Genomic DNA, 19,952 nt, shown 5'->3' with positions numbered 1-19,952 from the left:
GCTCCTTATCTGGAAAAGCAGCACCCCGCCCCCAGCCCTGCGGGTCTGTGGAGGGGAGAGAGACAGAGAGGGAGACAAACAGACTGACCTTCTTGATATGGCTCCTTTTAACGTCCACCCCTTTGCCCTCACCCCTTACATTCTTCAAGACTTCCCAGCTGCAGTGTATACAATAAGAAGCACTTGGTCCGAGCCCAGATGCCACCCAGTCTGTTAAGTGGAAGCTGCCAGATTTGGGGCTAAGAATCTGCAGAATGGTATCTGGCTAAAGATAGCCCTCTATTCTAATATTTCATCTTCCCTAAAGCAGTCTGCCAGTCAGGGTTCATTTATCTCTCTGCCTTGTGGACCGTGCCCTCCAAATCAAGGGTCAGACCACCACTGCATGGATGGTGAGGCCCCCTTCCCTCCCGCAGCTAGTGCCCAGGGCCCTGAACTGCTGTGGTCCCTCTGGGCTGCCCCCCTCCCAAGAGGAGCAAGTCCACGAATGGTCCTGAAGATACAAGCACAAACCACCAGATCCACACTGGAATTGCCAAATGCTAAGGATTTCATAACACTTCTCACACGCATTCTCATAATAACAGCCACCAACTAGTATACGGCCAGGTTGCAAATTTACACACAATACTGAAATGTGCGAAGAAAATGTAGCGTCTTTATTTCCCGTAAAATCCTTCTCATGAACCCCCACTCTCACCAGGCAGCAAAAGCGGGAAATGGGGAACTTTAAATTTGAATGTGTTCATTATAGCATCTCAGGTTCAATGGAGTCTCATTTAGCTAACTCAGTTTCTTCCAGGAAAACACACAGCCTTGAGCAGCCTTGAGATGGCCTCGCCGCCTCTTACTCTGGTTCAAGGGGGCATTTTGTGTTATAAGGTGCTTACTCGTTCTTGCTTGTAGATAGGAGAAAGGGGCCTCCGACTCATCAGGGACCTCAGATCCTAGTTCTCTGGGATCTCACCAGAAGATGACTGTTGACCTCTTTAGTGTGACTGGTCCCATCTGGCCCACCGGGCACCGTGCTGACACCCTCTACTAAAGGCCCAGCTCCCAGCCATTTGCTTCCACCTGAGAAGCCCTGGTTAAGCCTGTCTCTTCTTCTGGACCCCAGGTGACAGGCCCTCTAGCAGCTCTGTGTCCCTTCACCAGGGCCAGGGGCAGAAGTGAGATGACATGTCTGTTGAAGGACTGGTTCTAGAAGGTAGGGGATGAGTGGGGGAGAAGCCCTGATTGTAGCATTTGCCTGTGTCCAGGTGTAAGCACTCCCACTGTGGCTAATTTCAAGCTAACAACATGACGTCACCAAACACAGGACTAGGGAGACACCCGCAGTCGGCCGTCATGATCTGGAACAAGCTGGCCCCAGCCCCTCACAGGCCCGGGGAGACTTCTGGAGTCCCAGTGGGTCATGCCACCCTGTCTCACTCACCTTCTCCCTCTAGGCCTGCCCCATGATTACTTCCGGCCCTGTTAAATGTGCTTGCACTGGAAACTCCTCCTACACTTATAGCTTCTCACCAGCCGGGGCCTGGGAAGCCCACCCATCTGTGTCACCTATGTCTCCCAGGCCCGGATGGGATTCGACTCCAGGAAGGTGAACGCAGAGATGTGTGCTTCGGGCAACTACACCCATCTCCCCCCCTCTCCTTCCCTGGATCCACTTGAGCCAAAACTGTCGGTCATTTCCACACCTCTTCCTCTCTAGCAGGGCCTTCTCTTATGTCACATTCTTCGTATCCACAGGGGCTTAAGTCTCACACTTGTGTCTGAATGGCAGAAGTGGTTCCTCTCTATACTATAGAACCTATTTTAGGACACGAGTCCTCCTCCAGATGGGGATTACCAGGAATGAAGAGACATCGATTTAGCATCCCCCAAATACTATCTCTATTCCAACTGTTTAGTATATGTGAGACAATGTGCTAAGTCTCTGTGTACACAATTCCATTTAACCTTCACCATAACCGTAATGGGCTTTGTCCCATTTTACAGATGAGTTAATAAACTCAAAGAGGTTAGTAGCTCGCCTAAGGCCATTTAAGTAGTAACTGGCAGCAGTAGAATCCGAACTCAGGTTGACCTCCAAACCTCTGTTCTTTACCTGATGTTCATTTAGGGAGGCACCAACTTTCCCTTTGTCCTGAGGCTAATAGAAGACCCCATAGAGTCTACAGGCATTTGTTCCAATGGGGAAGGAGGGGTATTGCCTAAGAGATGCGACCATTAGACATATTTTCCTACTTCTTAGGCCCCAGGAGTATGGGGGAAAGGGTGTTGGCAGAAATGGGGTTCACCCACCGCTCCAGACACGAATATCTGTCTGTAGTAGAGCAACTAGGGCAGAGCGCCCAAAGGCACGGAGATCCCCCCCAACCCAGCCACCCCAAGAACATGCTTCTCTCTAGTATTCACTGCCTCACTAGGGGCACTGTCACCCCGATACCCCTACCAGAAACATGGCAGCCAGCCTAGACTCTCCCTGCTCTGTAGTCACATCACCTGGTATCGCACATAATCGGAAACCCAGAATGTATCCCAAGTCCACCCCTTCTCTCTCCCTCATTTCCACTGTGATCCAAGCCACCGCCATTTCTGTCCTGGACTTCTGTCCCCCACCATTTTCCATATATTGACTCTTACTCCCTCCACCCCATTCTCGACAGAGCAGCCAGAGTGAGCTCTAAAGTCAACGTGCAACTTAACTCCCTGCTAAAAATCCTCCAGTGTCTTGTGGTCTCCCTTAGAAGAAAAGCCCAGTATCTTTAGCAGGATCTATAAGGCTTTACGCATGGTCTGTCCCCTGCCCGCCTCCCCTTGCCCACTCATCGCCCCCGTGTCATGCAGAGTTCCCCCTGCTCCAGACACCCTGTCCCTTCCATCCCTTCAGGTGGTTCCTGCCTGGCCCCCATCTTGGGCTCCTGTATTTGATATCTTCTGCTGAAATGCTCTTTCGTACACACCCTGTGCTTGGCAGGCTCCCTCACAAACTTCTGATCTCAGCTTACATATGACCTGCTATGTAGACCTTCCCCTGACTTTATCTAAAGATGACTGTCCCTGTTTGTCCCCCTTGCAAGCCTAGGTTTTATTCTTCCACGGCTTTCCCGCCCTTTGTCACCGCGTACGTGGTACCCTCCCTGCTCATCGTATGCCTCCTCTAGCCTGCGAGTCCCCAGAGGACAGAGCCACCATCTGTATGGAGCCAGCACCTGGCACATCGTAGGTGCTGCCTCAGGCGAATGAAGGTGGTAACTCTGGAACCCCGATACAAGGTTAGGACAAGATTTAGTTCAGATTTTAATGAATAACGACTTTCCCAGCACAGTACCAATGTTGTGGGTGTTTGGGAGGAAACAGTGTTCCTTCATCCAACATTCATTTAGCCCAGAACAGGTAGGAGAGAGGTGGGGGTCGGAATGACTTGGAGACGTGGCCTACCTGATACAACGTGTGACAACAGAAGGGAAGTCGGGCTGACCCTGTGGTTTGAATAAACACCTTGGCCATCACCAGGAAACGCAGGAAACCCCTCCGCACAGATCAGATTCCCCCCAGGGTGGATATTCACGTGTGAATCCATACATGTGTGTGTTATTGCCCTTAAACACATATGTACAAAGTGGACTTTGCACTCCGAGACCCTCCACTCCGTGGGCAGTAGGAAGTACAATGGGCATGCAGCAGACGTGCAACGTATTTTTTGGAGCCATTTTAAAAAGCAAGCGGAGAGAATGGTCTTGTTTTTGCCAATTATCCAGGATTCGCTCCTTGTCCTTCTTTCTAGCTATTATGTGACAGAGGTGTTTTCGATTCGTTTTGCAACTTGTTCTCATCCTGTCTAAGAAATTTTCGCTGATCAGACTCTTCCTGCCCTTCCTCAAAGCATCCCCGAAAGCTTCAACTCTGGAGGCGATGGGTCGAAAGGAAGAAGACTCCAGCTCCTGGAAGAAACAGACCACCAACATCCGGAAAACCTTCATCTTCATGGAAGTGCTGGGATCGTGAGTGCGGGAGCTGAGAGCTGGCGGGTGGCAGGGCTGTGCGCTGGGGGGACCCGGAAAGAGTTGTCCTGGGCCAGCTGCAGCTGACAAGCTGGGACTGAGGCCCCTGGGAAATCAGCCCAGCAGCTCGCAGGCAGGGGGTGGGGGTAGGGGAAGTCACCGTGGGGTAGAACGGAGGACGGTTTCATACACTGGGACCGGCAGGGAATACCAGCCCTTTCCCTGGGCTCCGCGTCCTGGCCCACCCCCAGGGATCCCTGCCCTACTTCTAGATCCGGGACCACTTGGCAGGAAAGCGGGATTCTGGAGCACTTGTGGAGTGACCCTAGAACTTTCCTGGGCCTCCTCATCCAGCTTCTTCGTTTCCCCCTGGCAGTGAACAGGTCACCCAACCCCACTGTGTACTGTAGACAGAGGAGAAGGGGCTTCTGGGCCCCAGAGAGTGGATGGGTACACATACTGGAGTCGGCTCCCCATCGAGTCTGCACTGTAGCTTAAGTGCTGTGTTGGAAAAATAAAGTCATGCCGTAGCCCAAACTCCTACCCGCCTCTGGAGTGTCTGTGCCTGCCCTTTGACAACGATTACACGGCTGGAGGAACAGAGACAGCCTGTCTGGAGCTGACACTCTGCTCAGTCCTGCCTCTCCCCCCCACCCCCCACCCCCCCGGGGAGGGTGCAGGCGGTGACGCAGGCTGCCAGGGGCTCCGGGCCACCAGCTCCGTAGCCCCAGGACCCTAGCTGGCCTGCTAATTGGTCTGGGCTAATTGGGCCCCAGGAAGTGAGGGGCAGTTAGTAGGCTGTCCATTCAAGCAAGCTTTCCCTTTAGCCAACTCGGGCTGAGTTTAGTTCCGTCGGCCTTGGCTGGGAGGCTTGACCTCGGGCAATGACAGCTGCCCACACTCTCACTGTAGACGGAGAGGAGCCAGGCCTGGCCTGGACAGGAGGTCCCTGAGCTCTCCCTGCCCGGGCCAGCGTGGGGCTCTGCGCACGCAGGAGGATCTCGGGGGTGGCGCTGGTCATCAGAGCCTTGGCCTTCCATCAAGGACCTTTGCCAAGACGGGGGTGGCTAGAGAGGGGATTTTTGGCAGGAGAGAGGGACAAGACTCATGCATGAATCAGAAATGATTTGCCAAGCATCCCGAAAATCAAGAGAAGGAGGGAGAAGGATGCCCAGGTTGGCAAGGGCTTAGTCACTGTTTGCTCAGACTTGTGCTGTGGGTCTGTTAGAAGACGGAACTCAGTGAAGTCGGCCACTGCCGTCCTCAACCTAGGGGGACAGCGGAGTCGCCACTTTTTCTTGACTATTTTTTTAAGTTGATTTATTTATTTCGAGAGAGAGAGAGTAGGTGCTAGAGAGAGCGGGGGAGGGGCAGAGGGAAAGGGAGGGAGAGAATCCCAAGCAGGCTCCACACTCAGCACAGTGCTCGATATCACCATAGTGAGATCATGCCCTGAGCCCAAATCAAGAGTCCGTTGCTCAACTGAGCCAAGGTGTCCCCTTTCCCTCTAACTTTTAGCTGTGAAAATAACTAAATTTTTTGAAAAGTGAAATAGTAATACAGTGAACAACAAATATATACACCACCTCAATATACAGCACAATTCAACAGCTGTTAACACTTCACTGTATTTGTTTTACAAACTTTCATCTCTCTCTCTCTCTCTTTCACACACACACACACACACACACACGCACTGATTTCCCTGGACAATTTGTCAGCAGTTGCACACTTCATGACATGTTACCTTTGAATCCTTCTGTCTGCATCTCCTAAAAATAAGGCATTTTCATCTGTATCCACAATAGCGTTGCGACACTCAAGAAAATCAGTAATAACTTCCCCCTATCATTTTAGCATAGGTAAGTTTTGAAAACTACAGACTCCTGGTCCCAGACCTACCGCACTGGGGTTTGCGGAGATAGGACTGAGTGGTCAGGAATCTGTATTTTAAGTGCTTCTGGTGGCTGTAACATATCCAGCCCCGCACTGATCTGGGGAACTCGGGGGACCAGAGAGGGGGCAAGTCACAGCTGTTGCCGCAGTTGGGGCTGAACAAAAGCTAAAGAGAAGGCACCCCTGAAGTGCCCAGGAGGGGGACAGGCAGCCCCAAGCTGCAGACCCCATGCAGTTGTTACCAAGGTGAGATGCTGAGGGGAAGGGAGGAGTGGGTGGGGCAGACTCCTCTGAGCAGGATGTACTGGAATCTTGACGAATGCCTCTTGTCTCTAGCCCTCAGCTCTTCTGGAACAACCCACCAGTAGAGAAGGCTTTGCTAAATCTGCCCAGAGATCACCCACAATTCCAGGGCCCTAGGGTAGCCTTATGGACGATGGGCAAAGCTAGTCCATAGCAGGGGAAATGTCACCAGGCCCTGGTCCTCGTCCTTTCACTGCCCAGGAAGAGACATCTCCTTGGTCCTCCCCCACTTCCCCCATCAACGAGTCTTCCAGCAAGCGGAGAGAGCTGTTCAGAGCAGGAAACACAGACCAAGTTCTACTGCAGCAAAGTAATCCTGGCTCTGAAGCCTCTGCCCGTCTTGCCTTCTGACCCCAGCAACCTGAGCTGCTCAGAACTAGCTCTCTGCTCCCCACTCTGACAGATAGCACAATTAAGTCTTGTAATCCCTCTCCACTGCCCGGCCATACCTACCACACACACACACGCACACACACACACACACACACACACACAGTGTACAAAGCAGCCTGAGGCAGAAGATCAGTAACACCGTCTCAAATTGCCACCACACTGCACAACCCTAGGAGGCGCCATTTGCATACACCGCAATGTAAATTCCCACCCCCCCCTCCCCCCACAAGGAAGGCTGGAATTTGACCTCATTCCACAAGAGAACCCAGAGTGGATATCGGCTTTGAAGTCAGCTGTACCACCCACGTACAGGCGAAAGGGAGAACTCTGAAATTGGGTCCCGGAAGGTCATAGCTGGAAGGAATCTTGAAGGCCACGTGGTTCAACTCTCTCATTTTATAACAGGGAAAGTGGGATCTAAAGAGGAGTAGAACACACAGCTAATCCCAGTCCAAACCTCTCCCTCCTCCCTCCTTCCACCCATCCACCCATCACACGTTTATTGAGCACTTTCCGTATGCAACCGGGTGGAGGACTTGGCACTCGTGCCCACTCGTGTGCCCGTATTCCCTGCGTCGTACTTCGCAGATGGTGCTGGACCCTGGCAGCCCCATCCTACCTGCTGTCCTGTGCCTCCATGCTGTTTCTTCTACCTCTTTTTCACCCCCTCCTGAGACATCACTTCCACCTTTTCGCTGGGCTAACTCTCATTCATCCCTGAAAACTGAGTTCAGGGTGTTAAGTCAGAGGGCCACGGATGACGGGCTCCTTAGCTGCTCCAAGCGATCGCTGCGTGCACGTTAGAAAAAGGTGCCCTTGTTTTCTAGCCTGCTAGCTGCTGGGGGGGAAAGTGTTGTAATAATTATTGGATGAACATGTACAGCGGTTCCAAGGTGACTGGCATGTGTTGGAGTCGTGTGCCATGCATCCTGCCCAGCCAGAGCAGAGGCCCTGTCTTAAATGTTCGCTGTCGGTGGTCTCATGATACCCCCTGCTTATTTGTATGTATCCATCTCTCACACTAGACTCTCAAGACCGATACTAATCCAAGCGCCTAACTAACACGCGGATTATCTGTTCTGTCAGATAATCAAGCATTCATTGAATGTCTAATAACATCTTTCAAATCCAATGTTAATTGCTCATTTGTCTGCGTTCTTCACTAGTCTGCAGGCTTCCTAAGAACAGAAACACTTACCTTTTTTATCTCCAGTGTCTGACTCAGTAGGTGCTCAATAAATCTTGATTGAAGGGATGAGTGAATGAACGAATGAATGAATGGAGCAAGCTCTGAAGGCTCTGATTAATTCAATTCCAAGTGCAGCTGGGGGAAACAGGAAACTCAGACCCAGGAAACACTGAGTAGTTTCTTTCTTTTTTTAAATGCTATTTATTTTGAGAGGGAGGGAGAAAGCATGAGAGAGTGTGAGCGGGGAAGAGCGGACGGAGAATCCCAAGCAGGCTCTACGTTGTCAGTGCGGAGCCCTATACGGGGCTCAAACTCACGAAGCTCGAACTCGCGAATTGAACCGTGAGATCACGACCCGAGTCGGACACTTAACACACTGAGCCAGCCAAGCGCCCCACACCAAGTATTTCCTAATGCAGATCCTCAAAGCCATTACACGAGCTTGACTGCTTGCTATTGGGCCCCGAGTCTAAAATCCCCAGATGGCAGGGGACGTGATGGCTCAGCTGTTTCCTCACTTAAACCCTATTGCCTCTTGTACTACCAGGTGTTCTCCCTAATGGTATTCAACTAATAATAGTAATAACAATAATAGTGTCTGACACATGTAATTTAACAGATGTCAGGAATGCTTGTAAGCACTTTACGTATGTTAATTCATTTCATCTTCTAAACAACTCTGAATCAGATACTATTGACACTCCCACTTTTCAGGTAAAGAAACTGGGTAGTTAAGTGACTTGTCACCCAAAAAGCTGAGGTTCTCACCTGGGCACTTGGGCTCCAACATCCATGGCTGGCTAACTGCTATTCAATAGCCTGGTCTCCAGAGAACCCCCTTCAAAACGAGAAAGCTATAATTTGGAATCCTACCCTGTGTTTCCATTGGGTTCTAACCTCTCCTTCTTCAGAAAACCTTTCCAGAGCTGCTGGGTTCTGTCTTTCATTCTCATAGATCCTACTGAATGAGAGGGTTCTCAGCCCCCTTAGCCTTTGGTAATTGGCTCAAGATAATTATCACCATCTAAAACTGAGAGGGGAGTTTTGTTCCATCACTGCCTGAGCCCTGTTCCCAGTGCCACCTCCAGCTGCCATTCCAGTGTGCCACACTTCAACATGCTGGAAGAAGGCAAGTAAATTGACTCTGCGGTGGCCTCTCTTTACTGGGTTGGCCAAATGGAGAAATCTCTCCATAACCAAAGCGGAGTCCCTGGGTGTCCCTTCCAAATCACAGAATCGGGAATTAGCATCCATCTAGTGCCTGAGTCTGTAGTAGAATCTTTTCTTTCCCAAGAGAAAGGACACAGGGCTCGATGTAAGATAGGCTCTACCCTCAGTACAGCTCCTCAGGTACCCACAGTGACAATGGAAACCAATTACCAACCACACCTTCCTTCATCTACCCTTTGGTTTTGCCTCTAACAATGTTCTCTAGCCAGCCAGGACTAATTTTAACTCTTGGTGTCTTCTACTTAGAGGAGCTTTTTCAGAAGTTTTCCTGGTGAAGCAAAGGATGACTGGGAAGCTCTTTGCCCTGAAGTGCATCAAGAAGTCACCTGCCTTCCGGGACAGCAGCCTGGAGAATGAGATTGCCGTGTTGAAAAAGTGAGTGGGTCTTAGGGTTGGTCGGGTACAACTGTGAGATCATAACATTTCCTTCACAAATTACCTTTGAGTGGGACTGAAGATGGATTTCCACACCCAAAGGCATTACTTACTCCCTTTGATTGGATTAATGTGTCCATTGGATCAATCGGCCAAGTTAAGCCAGGCAGGTGCTTCTGCTGATTGGGGGGTGGTTTTGGGGGGCAGCAAATTGACTAGCAAACCAACTGGTAGCAGACCTGGTTTGTGCACATAGACCAGAGAATAATTAGCTCAATGGAACAAAAATCAACTAGGGCCAATAGCAGGAAGAATCAGTAATTAAGGAAGCAGAAGATTTAGAAATTGGTTTGACTTTCTTCCAAAGCAAATATAGGCTCAGCACCCCAGCCATCATGGTAGAGGCCACACTAACAAACCATCTGACTGTTTACAGCAGGACCCAAACAAAAAAGCTTTGTGGAATCCCCATGGTATGCCAAAAGTGTATTAGGCATTAGGAACACAAGAATAAGGCCTACAAAATTCCTTATTCTCAGAAGCTCACATTTTCTGGGCAGAGACAGGTGCCCATAACAAACTCTAATCCCATTAGACATGAGCCAATAGTAGCAGAAGGCAAGGCTTGAAAAATACAGAGATTCATTTTGCCCCTACATGTGCATTTTTATGAGTATGGGGTATTAGGTACATTTTTAAGGAAGAGGCACCTTGATAGGTGAGTAGAATTTAATGGAGACAGGAGAGGCAATGCAGAAAGGGAATTCAGGCTGAGAGTAACAGAAACTCAACTGTGTAAGTGCAACGGACGTTAGGAAAGAGTTGGTATTAGAAGCCCCTGAGCTTAGAGTAAGGATCATCAAGGGACAGGAGATGAAATCAAATGAGATCTGATTGTAAAGGGTCTTGGCTACCATGGTAAAGAATGTTGACTTTTTTCCATGGGCAAAGAAAAGTCATCAAAGAATTTTTAGTAAGGAATCACATGATCAGACTTATATTTTAGAGCCATGCCTCTTAAGCATGGTGGAAGATGGATTTAAGACTTTCTCAATAATCTAGACAATGGATGAGGATACAAGCAAAGGTAATAGCAGGATCACGTGGCAGCAAGAAGACTGGATTCAAGAGAGAGAGTGATTGGGCTTGGGATCGACTGCTTCGAGTATAAAAGAGAAAAGTACTAAAAATGATGCTGAGATTGAGCGATTTGGTGGATAGTAATGTCATTGCTTGGATAGAGAACAAAAGGGATGTGTAGGCTTGAAGGAAATAGAAAGAAATTTGTTGGAACATACTGAATACGTGTATCCCCCAATCTCTACATGGAGGGTGCTGGAGATACCAGTTTGGACTCCAGAGAGATTAGAACAGAGATGGACTGTGGACTCATTGAGAGCAAGGACTATGGTGGTCTTTCTTACCATTGTATTGTATCATCAGTCCCTAAACAGCATAGATGCTTGGTAAAGATTTGTTCAGTAAACGATATATTAATGTTAGTATTGTCAACTTGTAAGTGTAATTGAATCCATCGGGTACCCACTGCAGTTGGTCTATAATTTTAGAAATTAAACTTAAAGATGTTTAGATACTGTTTATTATGTGTTTACTATTCCCCAGGCACTATACTAAGCATTTTGCATGCATTATCTCTTTTAATCCTGATATAACCCTGAGAGATGTACTTTACAAACCAAAAAAGTGGGGCTTAGAAGATTTAAGAAAACCAGCCAGTCATCCATTTCATAAGTATCTCATCCAGATCTGAACTCAAACCCAACTGACTCAGAGTCCAAATTCTTAACCCCTATGCTACCCAGCCATGAACCAAACTTCCTAGAAAGGTTCTTCCTATGCACAGAATTGCTGCCCGGGAAGCCAATCCCCACGGCAAGTATGATTATTCTGCTTGCCTTGGCCCTTGAGTAATCCCATTCAGAGAGAACCTAGAGCAAATTTTCCTGAACACAGCATTACTGACATTTTAGACCAGATTATTCTTTATTGGGGTGGTGGGGTGGTGGACTGTGCATTATGGGATATTGACCGGCATCCCTGCCTCTGTCCGTTAGATGCCAGTAGCTCTTACCCCCTCCCGAGGCACAATAACAAAAAATGTCTCTAGTTATTGTCAAATATTCCCCCAGGGACAAAAGAGCCGCTGGTTGAGAATTACTATCAGCAACAAAGACATTCCACAGAACTGACCCCAGAAAATAGCATCTTCCCGGCTTCTCAAAATATTCCGGAATAAGAATTTTGTAACACTACTTCCGTGGTTACCCATGAGGAGGCTTAACTAACCCGATTCTCTTCTGCTGCAGTCCACTTTCTTCGAGGATGTTTCTGGATACCCATTTTGTAAAATAATCTAGTTTGGGGTGCTCCCTTGGCCTTCTTCAGGTATTTTAACTTTCTCTTTTGGCAAAGTTTAAAGACATTTCTGTAGTAGTCACAAAATATTGGTTCCCTGAAGGCAGAATGATCAATTATCCATTCAGAAATATGGATTGAACACCACTCTGGGATCTTTAAGATTTCTTTGTGACCACCTATTTATTAGGAAGGCTTCACAAGGATCCACTCTTCCTAAATATTGCCATCAAAGTCTCTAACAGAAATAAAAAAGTCCATTCTTTGTCTGGACACCTAAGCCACGTACCATGACCCTTCCTTTTCCCCAGGATCAAGCATGAAAACATCGTGACCCTGGAGGACATCTATGAGAGCACCACTCACTACTACCTGGTCATGCAGCTGTAAGTGAAAGGTGACCCACTTCCTCTACAGACGTCTCTGGGGGCCTGGGAGGCCTAGAGGAAGCTGCTCGGTGGTGAGGGGAGTACGATGATTTAAAAGATGAGATCAAGAATCAGTTCAAGAGGCTCTCAAATGCTAAGATTTCTCTCAGGTTAAGTATGCCTCTGGTCATGAACATGTTCTGTGTGGACCGAAGGGTAGAACTAGGACTGATTATTGAGATGGTCTGTACCACGACAGCCTTACCGATCGTTAAAATATTGTTTTAACGTTTCTTTATTTTTGAGAGAGAGAGCGCAAACAGGGGAGAGGCAGAGAGAGAGAGACAGACACAGAATCTGAAGCAGGCTCCAGGCTCCGAGCTGTCAGCACAGAGCCCAACATGGGGCTTTAACCCATGAACCGCGAGATCATGACCTGAGCTGAAGTCAGATGCTCAACTGACTGAGCCATCCAGGTGCCCCTAAAGTATTTGCTACAAGTCAGCTAAGTGACTCCAGCAGCAGCTGTGACTCCAACCCATCCATCCTCCCCTGTGCCCCAGCCACTCCCCTCAGACCTTCTGGACCTCCCCACAATGCTACAGTTGAAGGGATAATGACTGGCATAGCAGGGAACCCTCCAGAACCCTTCTCGGGCGCCACGGCTTGAGTCCATTTTGACCAGTCAGTCCATCAAACTAACGTTAAATACTTTAATGCCACTCTAGGGTAAAATTACTGTGGGATTAGAAACCACACGACACAGATTTCAATTTGATACATATAAAAAAAAAAAAGATTTTCTCAAAAGAGATCCATCCAAAGTTAAAAACAGGCTGTGACTGTGTGTGTCCATCTGTGGGACAGAAATGGTGCCTCCCTAGAAAGGTCTCCACATCATTGTCATATATAAATAGGAGTTCTGTCTGAGACTGAATGCTGTAGGAGTTGGTCGGTGCTCCTACAAGTGCTCAGCCTTGGACTCAGAGAAACTTCTATTTATAAAGTACACACACACACACACACACACCACTCTGCTATCTCTATGGCTAGATGCAATATTTTTGACCAACAGGCTGATTCCTCAGAAACTTTAATGAGTTGATTCAGGCCTAAGCAGCCTATTAACTCCAAGGCTCACCTGAGGCCCAGTGACTAGAGGGAGCAGGTGGTCAAGGGAGTGAGGTTGGGGATAGGGGTGCAGAACAGCATTAACAAATGAGCAGGGACCATGTGGCACCTTAATGAGGCCAATTCAACAGGATTAGCACACATTTAGATAGCCAGCTAAGGGGAGGCAGGGAAGCGGGCAGATTCAGATATCGCCGAAGAGTGGAAAGCCTATGAGGGTGCCAGCTCTAGGACCCAGGCCACCCCGTGTCAGGAATTGCTAGTTGTGCATAGAGACTATCTTTCTCATGGGCCTCTAGATCCTACGGCAGAGCCCAGAGCTTCAGGACAGAAACAAAAGGAGTAGGGTGGTGTGCATCTTGATTAGAGAAATTCTCCTTCCTCATCACTGCATGGTCCTATGATGTGTGCACGTCCGCATCCAGTGTCATGGAACAGTGACAAGGGGGCAAGGACTGTGAAAGAGTTGGAAACCCTGGCCCATGAAATGTTTATCCCAGGGAAGGCCTCAGGTGAGCATTTCACTGTCTTCACATCCTTGAAGAGATCCACGTGAAAGGGTGGTATTCTTGCTCTGCGTGGCCCCAGTGGGTAGAAGGGCTATCTGCTGGTGGAAACTACAGGGAGTGGGTTCCGTCGTAATATACAGAAATATTAAGAAGGCGGTGAAAGATAAAACAGTCTGTCTTAGGGGTAGTGAGTTGTCAGCCTCAGAGGTGTTTCAGGACGAGCTAAGAAACTTCTTGGCAAAAATAGCGTAGATGGCATTCAAGAGATGGGGAGCAGAGTGGATCTGAAGCTCCCCTGAATCCTAAGATACCTTACCATTGGAGTCTCCAAGCAACACTAGAACTCCACCCACAAGTTCGGCAGTCAGTAGCCCAGTTTTCCAGCGAGGACAGAAATCCTGACACGAGCACAATTTGTGTCACGTGTACACCTCATTCCTGTTTTGCCTCACTTTCAATTTCACCTCTTCTTTCATCATGGCCCCTGTGTCCTAAGTCAGGAAAATAGGCAGCTAAGCGTGTGTCCACTAAGGGATGAGTGGCTTCTTGCTTAACTCTAACGAGGGGCATTTTGCACTTCAAAGAAGTGTCTAGGGAGAGGGAAATGGTTGGCCCAAAGAAACGACTCGCTCGTGATATCATTCCACCCCCCAAAGGAGGTATTCTCAAACTAAGGTAGACCTCCCTACCTAGGCCGTGGGCACCCACCCGTTCTGCCACTGCTGTGTCTTCATAGCTACAGAGTAAATGCACTTATGTCCCTTTGACCTGGAATAAGACCTGGATTCCTGCGCTTGCCCCTATGCCCACAGTGTTTCTGGCGGGGAACTCTTTGACCGGATCCTGGAGCGGGGTGTCTACACAGAGAAGGATGCCAGCCTGGTGATCCAGCAGGTCTTGTCAGCAGTGAAATACCTCCACGAGAATGGCATCGTCCACAGAGACTTGAAGGTGCCCGAGTGGGAGTCCTCAATGGGAAATAGAATGACCCTTCAGGAAGCTGCATGGGTCATGGGCAGCCTAAGCTGTGTAAAATGAGAGGGTTGGACCAACCTCATCATTTGTTGGGTCCCTTAAACAAATCTTGAATGACTGAACAATCATTGTTAATTTTCATCTCAGCCTCTTCCTGAACTTTGCCCTAGGCCTCACCCTATTAGGATACCAAGAGAATGCACATGCTTCTTGAACCTAGCCACACTCAAAATCAGAAGAAATAAATACTAATTGGAGGCCAACATTGCACCAGGCACACACTAGACTTTAGAAAGGTCAGAGACAATTAACTATGGTTTGATTTCCTCAAAAAACAGTCTTAGGGTAGTTGGGGCTGAGGAGAGGGAGGGAGTAGTTCTTTAATGGCTACAAAGATGAGCAACCTGAGGGCCATAAGCAAAATACAGAGTGCTCAATATGGGGTGGGGAGCTGCAGCTAGGAGGAAGGAGGGAAGAACTGGGGGACATGAGCCTGTCCTTGAAGTCAGGAGCCCAGAGCGTAGCTTCCTAAGAAATTCTCTATCAGGGGAGGAAAATAAATATGTATTTCAGATGATTATATCCTACACTGCATGGTATTGCTCTTCTCCCACAGCCCGAAAACCTGCTGTACCTAACCCCTGAAGAGAATTCTAAGATCATGATCACAGACTTTGGTCTGTCCAAGATGGAACAGAGTGGAGTCATGTCCACTGCCTGTGGGACCCCGGGCTATGTGGGTGAGTCTGGGGACAGGAGGAAGGTTAACCAGTTGGCTGCATTCAACCTCATGGATATTACTTAACAGAGAGGGGTGGTTATAAGGAGACAGGGTTCAACTTCAGGGGCAATCCCAGGAGAGCATTCATTATGAGGCTTAGGGTAAATCCATGTATCTCTGGAACTACCCCTACTGCTCCCAAACCCTACATCTTTAAAGACAGCCTACCCCTGAACTCTTCCAACAGCCCCTGCCGATACTTGCCTCTCATTATTTTGGCTAACTTCCTGCCTTTGTCTCTCCATCTAAACCAGGGGCAGAGACAAGATCACAAACCCAGAGATCGTTAGATTGCCAAGGGTTTGACCACTAGCCACCCCTTTTCCTTTTTCCCACTTCCACAGGAGACTACAACCCACCAGTTGGTGGTATCCCAGAGGCATAGTGTTGAGTTTGAAGCCGAGGAACTCAGGCATGCATGCTCCCGCCCAAACGTATCCCCAAGAAAACATCCTAGGAAACTGGCAGAGGTGGGACTTCCTGCCTAAGCAACAGGCTTTCAAGGCCCCCCAAAAAGTAAGGCAGGCAAGTTACCAGGTGAAAGCATCCCCAAAATTCATGGGGAGAAAGCCAAAACTCAGAATGTCCACTCCTGCCCCTTCCCTCTTCACCACTCATCACCTGGTTGAGGACGGTAGTAGGAAGGAGAACTCTAACTTAAGAGGAAATCTGCTCTCACCCCCAAAGAGAGGTCAGTTAGTAGGTAGTGAGTCCCAATGAGTACAAATCCCTGGGATCTGGGATAAATACAGAAAGTAGCCCTCTACTGCTCCCATTCAGAGGAAGACCTGGCTCATTTTCTCATGGAGCTCTCAGTCTGATACGGATAACTAAGCCTTGCCCTCAGAAGGTACCAGAGACAGATGGAGCAATTATCACCTTCCCTCTAAGAGTTCCTCATTTTAAGAGGGATGGCTCAGTTTCTGCCCTCAGGGAGATCCCAGTCTAGTGGGAGAGAGATTGCTCCTACTTGGCAGATGTCCCCATCAGAACACAGACACACAACCCCAGCCCTGGGCTAACCCATCTGTGTGGGGAGACATAGGCCTACATCTGATGGGGGCAAGGTAGCCCTGGAGATTCCCAGTCTGATGTAAGAGTCATAGGCCCTGTCGTGGGGACCTTCCAGGTTGATGGAGAAAGATTCAGTCATATGGGAGAGACACCGTCCACGCCCTAGGAAAAGTTTCAGTGATACAGAAACACTGCCATCCCAGGAGCTTTCCTAGTCCTCTTCTCTAAGCCTCATCCTGACCTTCAGCCCTCACCCCTCAGCCCTCTCTTCTTGTCCCAGCCTTGACTCTGCCTTTGGTTTGTTGTAGCTCCGGAAGTGTTGGCACAGAAGCCCTACAGCAAGGCTGTGGATTGCTGGTCTATTGGCGTCATCACTTACATATTGTGAGTAGAAGCTGTCATTGGCTCAGTTCCTGGGAAATCTCACAACCTGCTCATCCTTTTTCTCCCCTCCCCTATTTTAGCTCCTCAAGCAACATCCACCTCCAAAGCATGTGTATGTACACGTGTGCATGTGCGAGTGCTTGCATGCATGTGTGTGTGCGCACACACACACACACACACACACACACACGCTTACTCATGCACACAGCTCCAAAGGTTTCTGTCCTGGTCTCCACCAGATTATAAAAACAGAGCTCAGTGTGAACCCACTGTTGAGCCATATGGTACTCTCTGTTCCTGCACCCCACCCCCATTTACTCTATATAAATGTGTTGAGTCCCGCTCTATGGAATGAGCAGTGGAAAAAGGGGAGGCCAAGCCAAGCTTGGAAGTCAAGTGGGTACAATGTTCACATCTCAAATTTCACTCCTGGCAAGTCAGCCCAAAGCAAAATGATGGCCCGAATGAATCTGGTCATTGTTCCTCTTCACATATTCTTGGGCTCTCCTTTACTAACCTACTCATCACCCCTTCCCCACCATTCCTCTTCATCTATAGCAGACTCAGCTGTTAGGAAAATAACCTGTCATTTACCCCTTAGTGTGGATTCAGTTCTCTATTTCCTAAGCTTATGTTGAGTAACTACTGTCACTCATTCATTTACTTAACAAATATTCATTGATTGTCTATTCTGTGCTAATAGCCTAAATAATCCCTCAGGAAACTTACATTCAAGCAGACATTCTATCATCCCTCTTAAAGATCTTGTATACATATCTAAGTGTCAGGGGAGGTATAGGAGAGGTGGTGAGAGGTTTGGGGGAACAATGCACAAAGGGGCCTTCCAGGGCTGCCTGTTCCAAGCTTTGGCTCCTACATAAACACTTGATGGGGCCTGCACCATTCCCGATTCCACCTGTTCATACTGCTGATTGGAGATCCTTAGCTCATGCCTGTGTATGGTGGAGGCTAGGCAGAAGGGAGAGGCTGGCTCAGGGAGACGGGGGTTGTTTAGCAGCATACCTCCTTCCGTGTTTCACTGCAGGTTGTGCGGGTATCCCCCCTTCTATGAAGAAACCGAGTCTAAGCTTTTTGAGAAGATCAAGGAGGGCTACTATGAATTTGAATCTCCATTCTGGGATGACATTTCTGAGTCAGGTAAGGCTACCAGGTGTGAAGGACAAGATGACAGGCTCAAGGCAGAGGGTGCCAAGAGAAAAGAGCTTAACAAAAGATGACAGTCCTGGCTCTTGAAAGTCCCTAGGGAAACTTATAGACCAGGCTGCCAGAGAAAGTGGAGAAATCTTCATCTGGCTCAAAGGCCAAATAAATTATTTGCATCCAATGTTTAGGCTTTTGTTTTCTGGAGGCAGAACCACAGCATACCTGGTAAAAGAGGGGAGGTGGTTTAGATGAGGGGCCGGGAGGGCAGCTTGAGGCACAGGGGAATGTTCCAGGTAGGAGCAGCAAAACCAAGGCCAAGTTTTTCCTTTCAGATATCAAGACTGAGAGTATGCAATGTCTGTATGTGGGAGAGAAGGCAATCATTACATGTTGTGGGGCCCATTAAGTGCAGATCAGCGCTGGGACAAGGCAGCATTCACATGTGTGCCCACGTGTGGGTGCCTGCGCCTGAATGGTGCAAACGAATACACTCGTGGTGTGCAGGCACGTTGGTGCCTCGTGATAAGAGATGTATCTGCAGTGCTGTGTGGGTGAGGCTACGTAGAGCCTCTCTTTGGTGGTTTATGGTGGGTTGTCGTTAGGTGGCTTGGATTTTTTTTTCTCTTTTAAGACTCTTAAAATTGCCTCTTTGGAAGATTAACTAAAGATGCATTCATTGCCACCCACCAGCCCGGAAGTGAATTTCCATCAGTCACGAAATCTGGCCCTTAGTTGTGTCTTTGATTGCTCCCCTTAGCCAAGGATTTTATTTGCCACTTGCTGGAGAAGGACCCGAATGAACGGTACACCTGTGAGAAGGCCTTGAGGCACCCCTGGTGAGTGAGGATGGGGTGGGGTCTGAACCCTAGCCTTTTGGTTCCCCAGATGCCATGATGACTCATTCACATGGTGTATCCCCAGAGTTTGCTTGCCCTGAGCTCTTTACTCTTGCAGCATCCAAGGAGCATAGACTTGTCTATCCGGTCCAGCTAGAGATGCAAACAGCATTTAATGAAGTGGGTTCTGACCCAGACGTGGGGGCTGCATCATCTCGTCAAGGGCAGGAGACAGACGCAACCAGCCTCTGTCATCAGTACTAGGATGCAACCCTCAGTACCAGCTGTGCAAGAGGCACCGGGAAGAGGCAGCTGTGCCCTGTCCTTAAGAGAATCATCCCAAGTGAGGCGATTTGTGAGGAATCACAAAGCAACCAATCAGTAAACTGAGTAAATAAAGTCTTGAAACACTTTCTTTTCTCATGCGCCACCCCTGCTCAAGATTCCCAGTAGCTCCCCACTTCCTACCACAGCAAGCCTAGGTTCCTGTGCCTTTTCAGGTTTTCCCCATTCTGGCCTGACCCTTTACCTCCAACTTTATTTCCCCCAATTCCCGACACACATCCTCTGTTCCAGAGAGGCCCAAGAGTTGCATTTCTCTTCCTTCCCTCCCCTACCCCATATACCAAGCTCTTTCCAACCTACACCTGGGGTCATACTATTTTCACCACCTAGAATGTCCTGCCTCTTGCCTTGTATGTAGCATCCTTGAAGACCGGAGCAGTTTCTGCCCTTCCCTGATGCCCTGGCTCCTGCAGGCCAGGTACCCCTCCTCACTTCTCTTTATCAATCACACAGCTTACATGAATGACTCTAGTTCATGGCATGGAACAAGGCTCCACCCCTACACTGGAAAGCCCCAGGAATCAGTAGCAACATGTGTTGCTCCTCTGCGTCCCTAGTACCTAGAAAGTACTGCACACATGGCAAATGTCTAAGGGATACGTAGAGATGGATGATGAGGGCAAGGGCAGCCTGTATTGGGCAGCCTCCTTCAAGAAGGCTTCCAGGAGGAGATGGG

At 48.8% G+C, this 19,952-nt stretch overlaps 1 protein-coding gene across 2 annotated transcripts in view; it reads left to right on the top strand.

Annotated features, from left to right (window-relative positions):
• Positions 1-19,952, top strand: part of CAMK1G (calcium/calmodulin dependent protein kinase IG) — a 29,458-nt gene that overhangs the window by 6,574 nt on the left and 2,932 nt on the right. For both annotated transcript variants that reach the window (XM_043568916.1, XM_043568917.1), the window contains 8 exons: positions 3,890-4,007; positions 9,265-9,393; positions 12,081-12,155; positions 14,590-14,728; positions 15,369-15,492; positions 16,856-16,931; positions 17,977-18,089; positions 18,853-18,931. In XM_043568916.1, coding sequence (XP_043424851.1) covers positions 3,890-4,007; positions 9,265-9,393; positions 12,081-12,155; positions 14,590-14,728; positions 15,369-15,492; positions 16,856-16,931; positions 17,977-18,089; positions 18,853-18,931 — 853 coding nt within the window. The remainder of the gene's footprint in view (positions 1-3,889; positions 4,008-9,264; positions 9,394-12,080; positions 12,156-14,589; positions 14,729-15,368; positions 15,493-16,855; positions 16,932-17,976; positions 18,090-18,852; positions 18,932-19,952) is intronic.

Source organism: Prionailurus bengalensis, chromosome E4, assembly GCF_016509475.1.
Source record: "Prionailurus bengalensis isolate Pbe53 chromosome E4, Fcat_Pben_1.1_paternal_pri, whole genome shotgun sequence".
Taxonomy (NCBI): Eukaryota; Metazoa; Chordata; class Mammalia; order Carnivora; family Felidae; genus Prionailurus; species Prionailurus bengalensis.
This window is presented reverse-complemented; position numbering and strand designations above follow the sequence as displayed.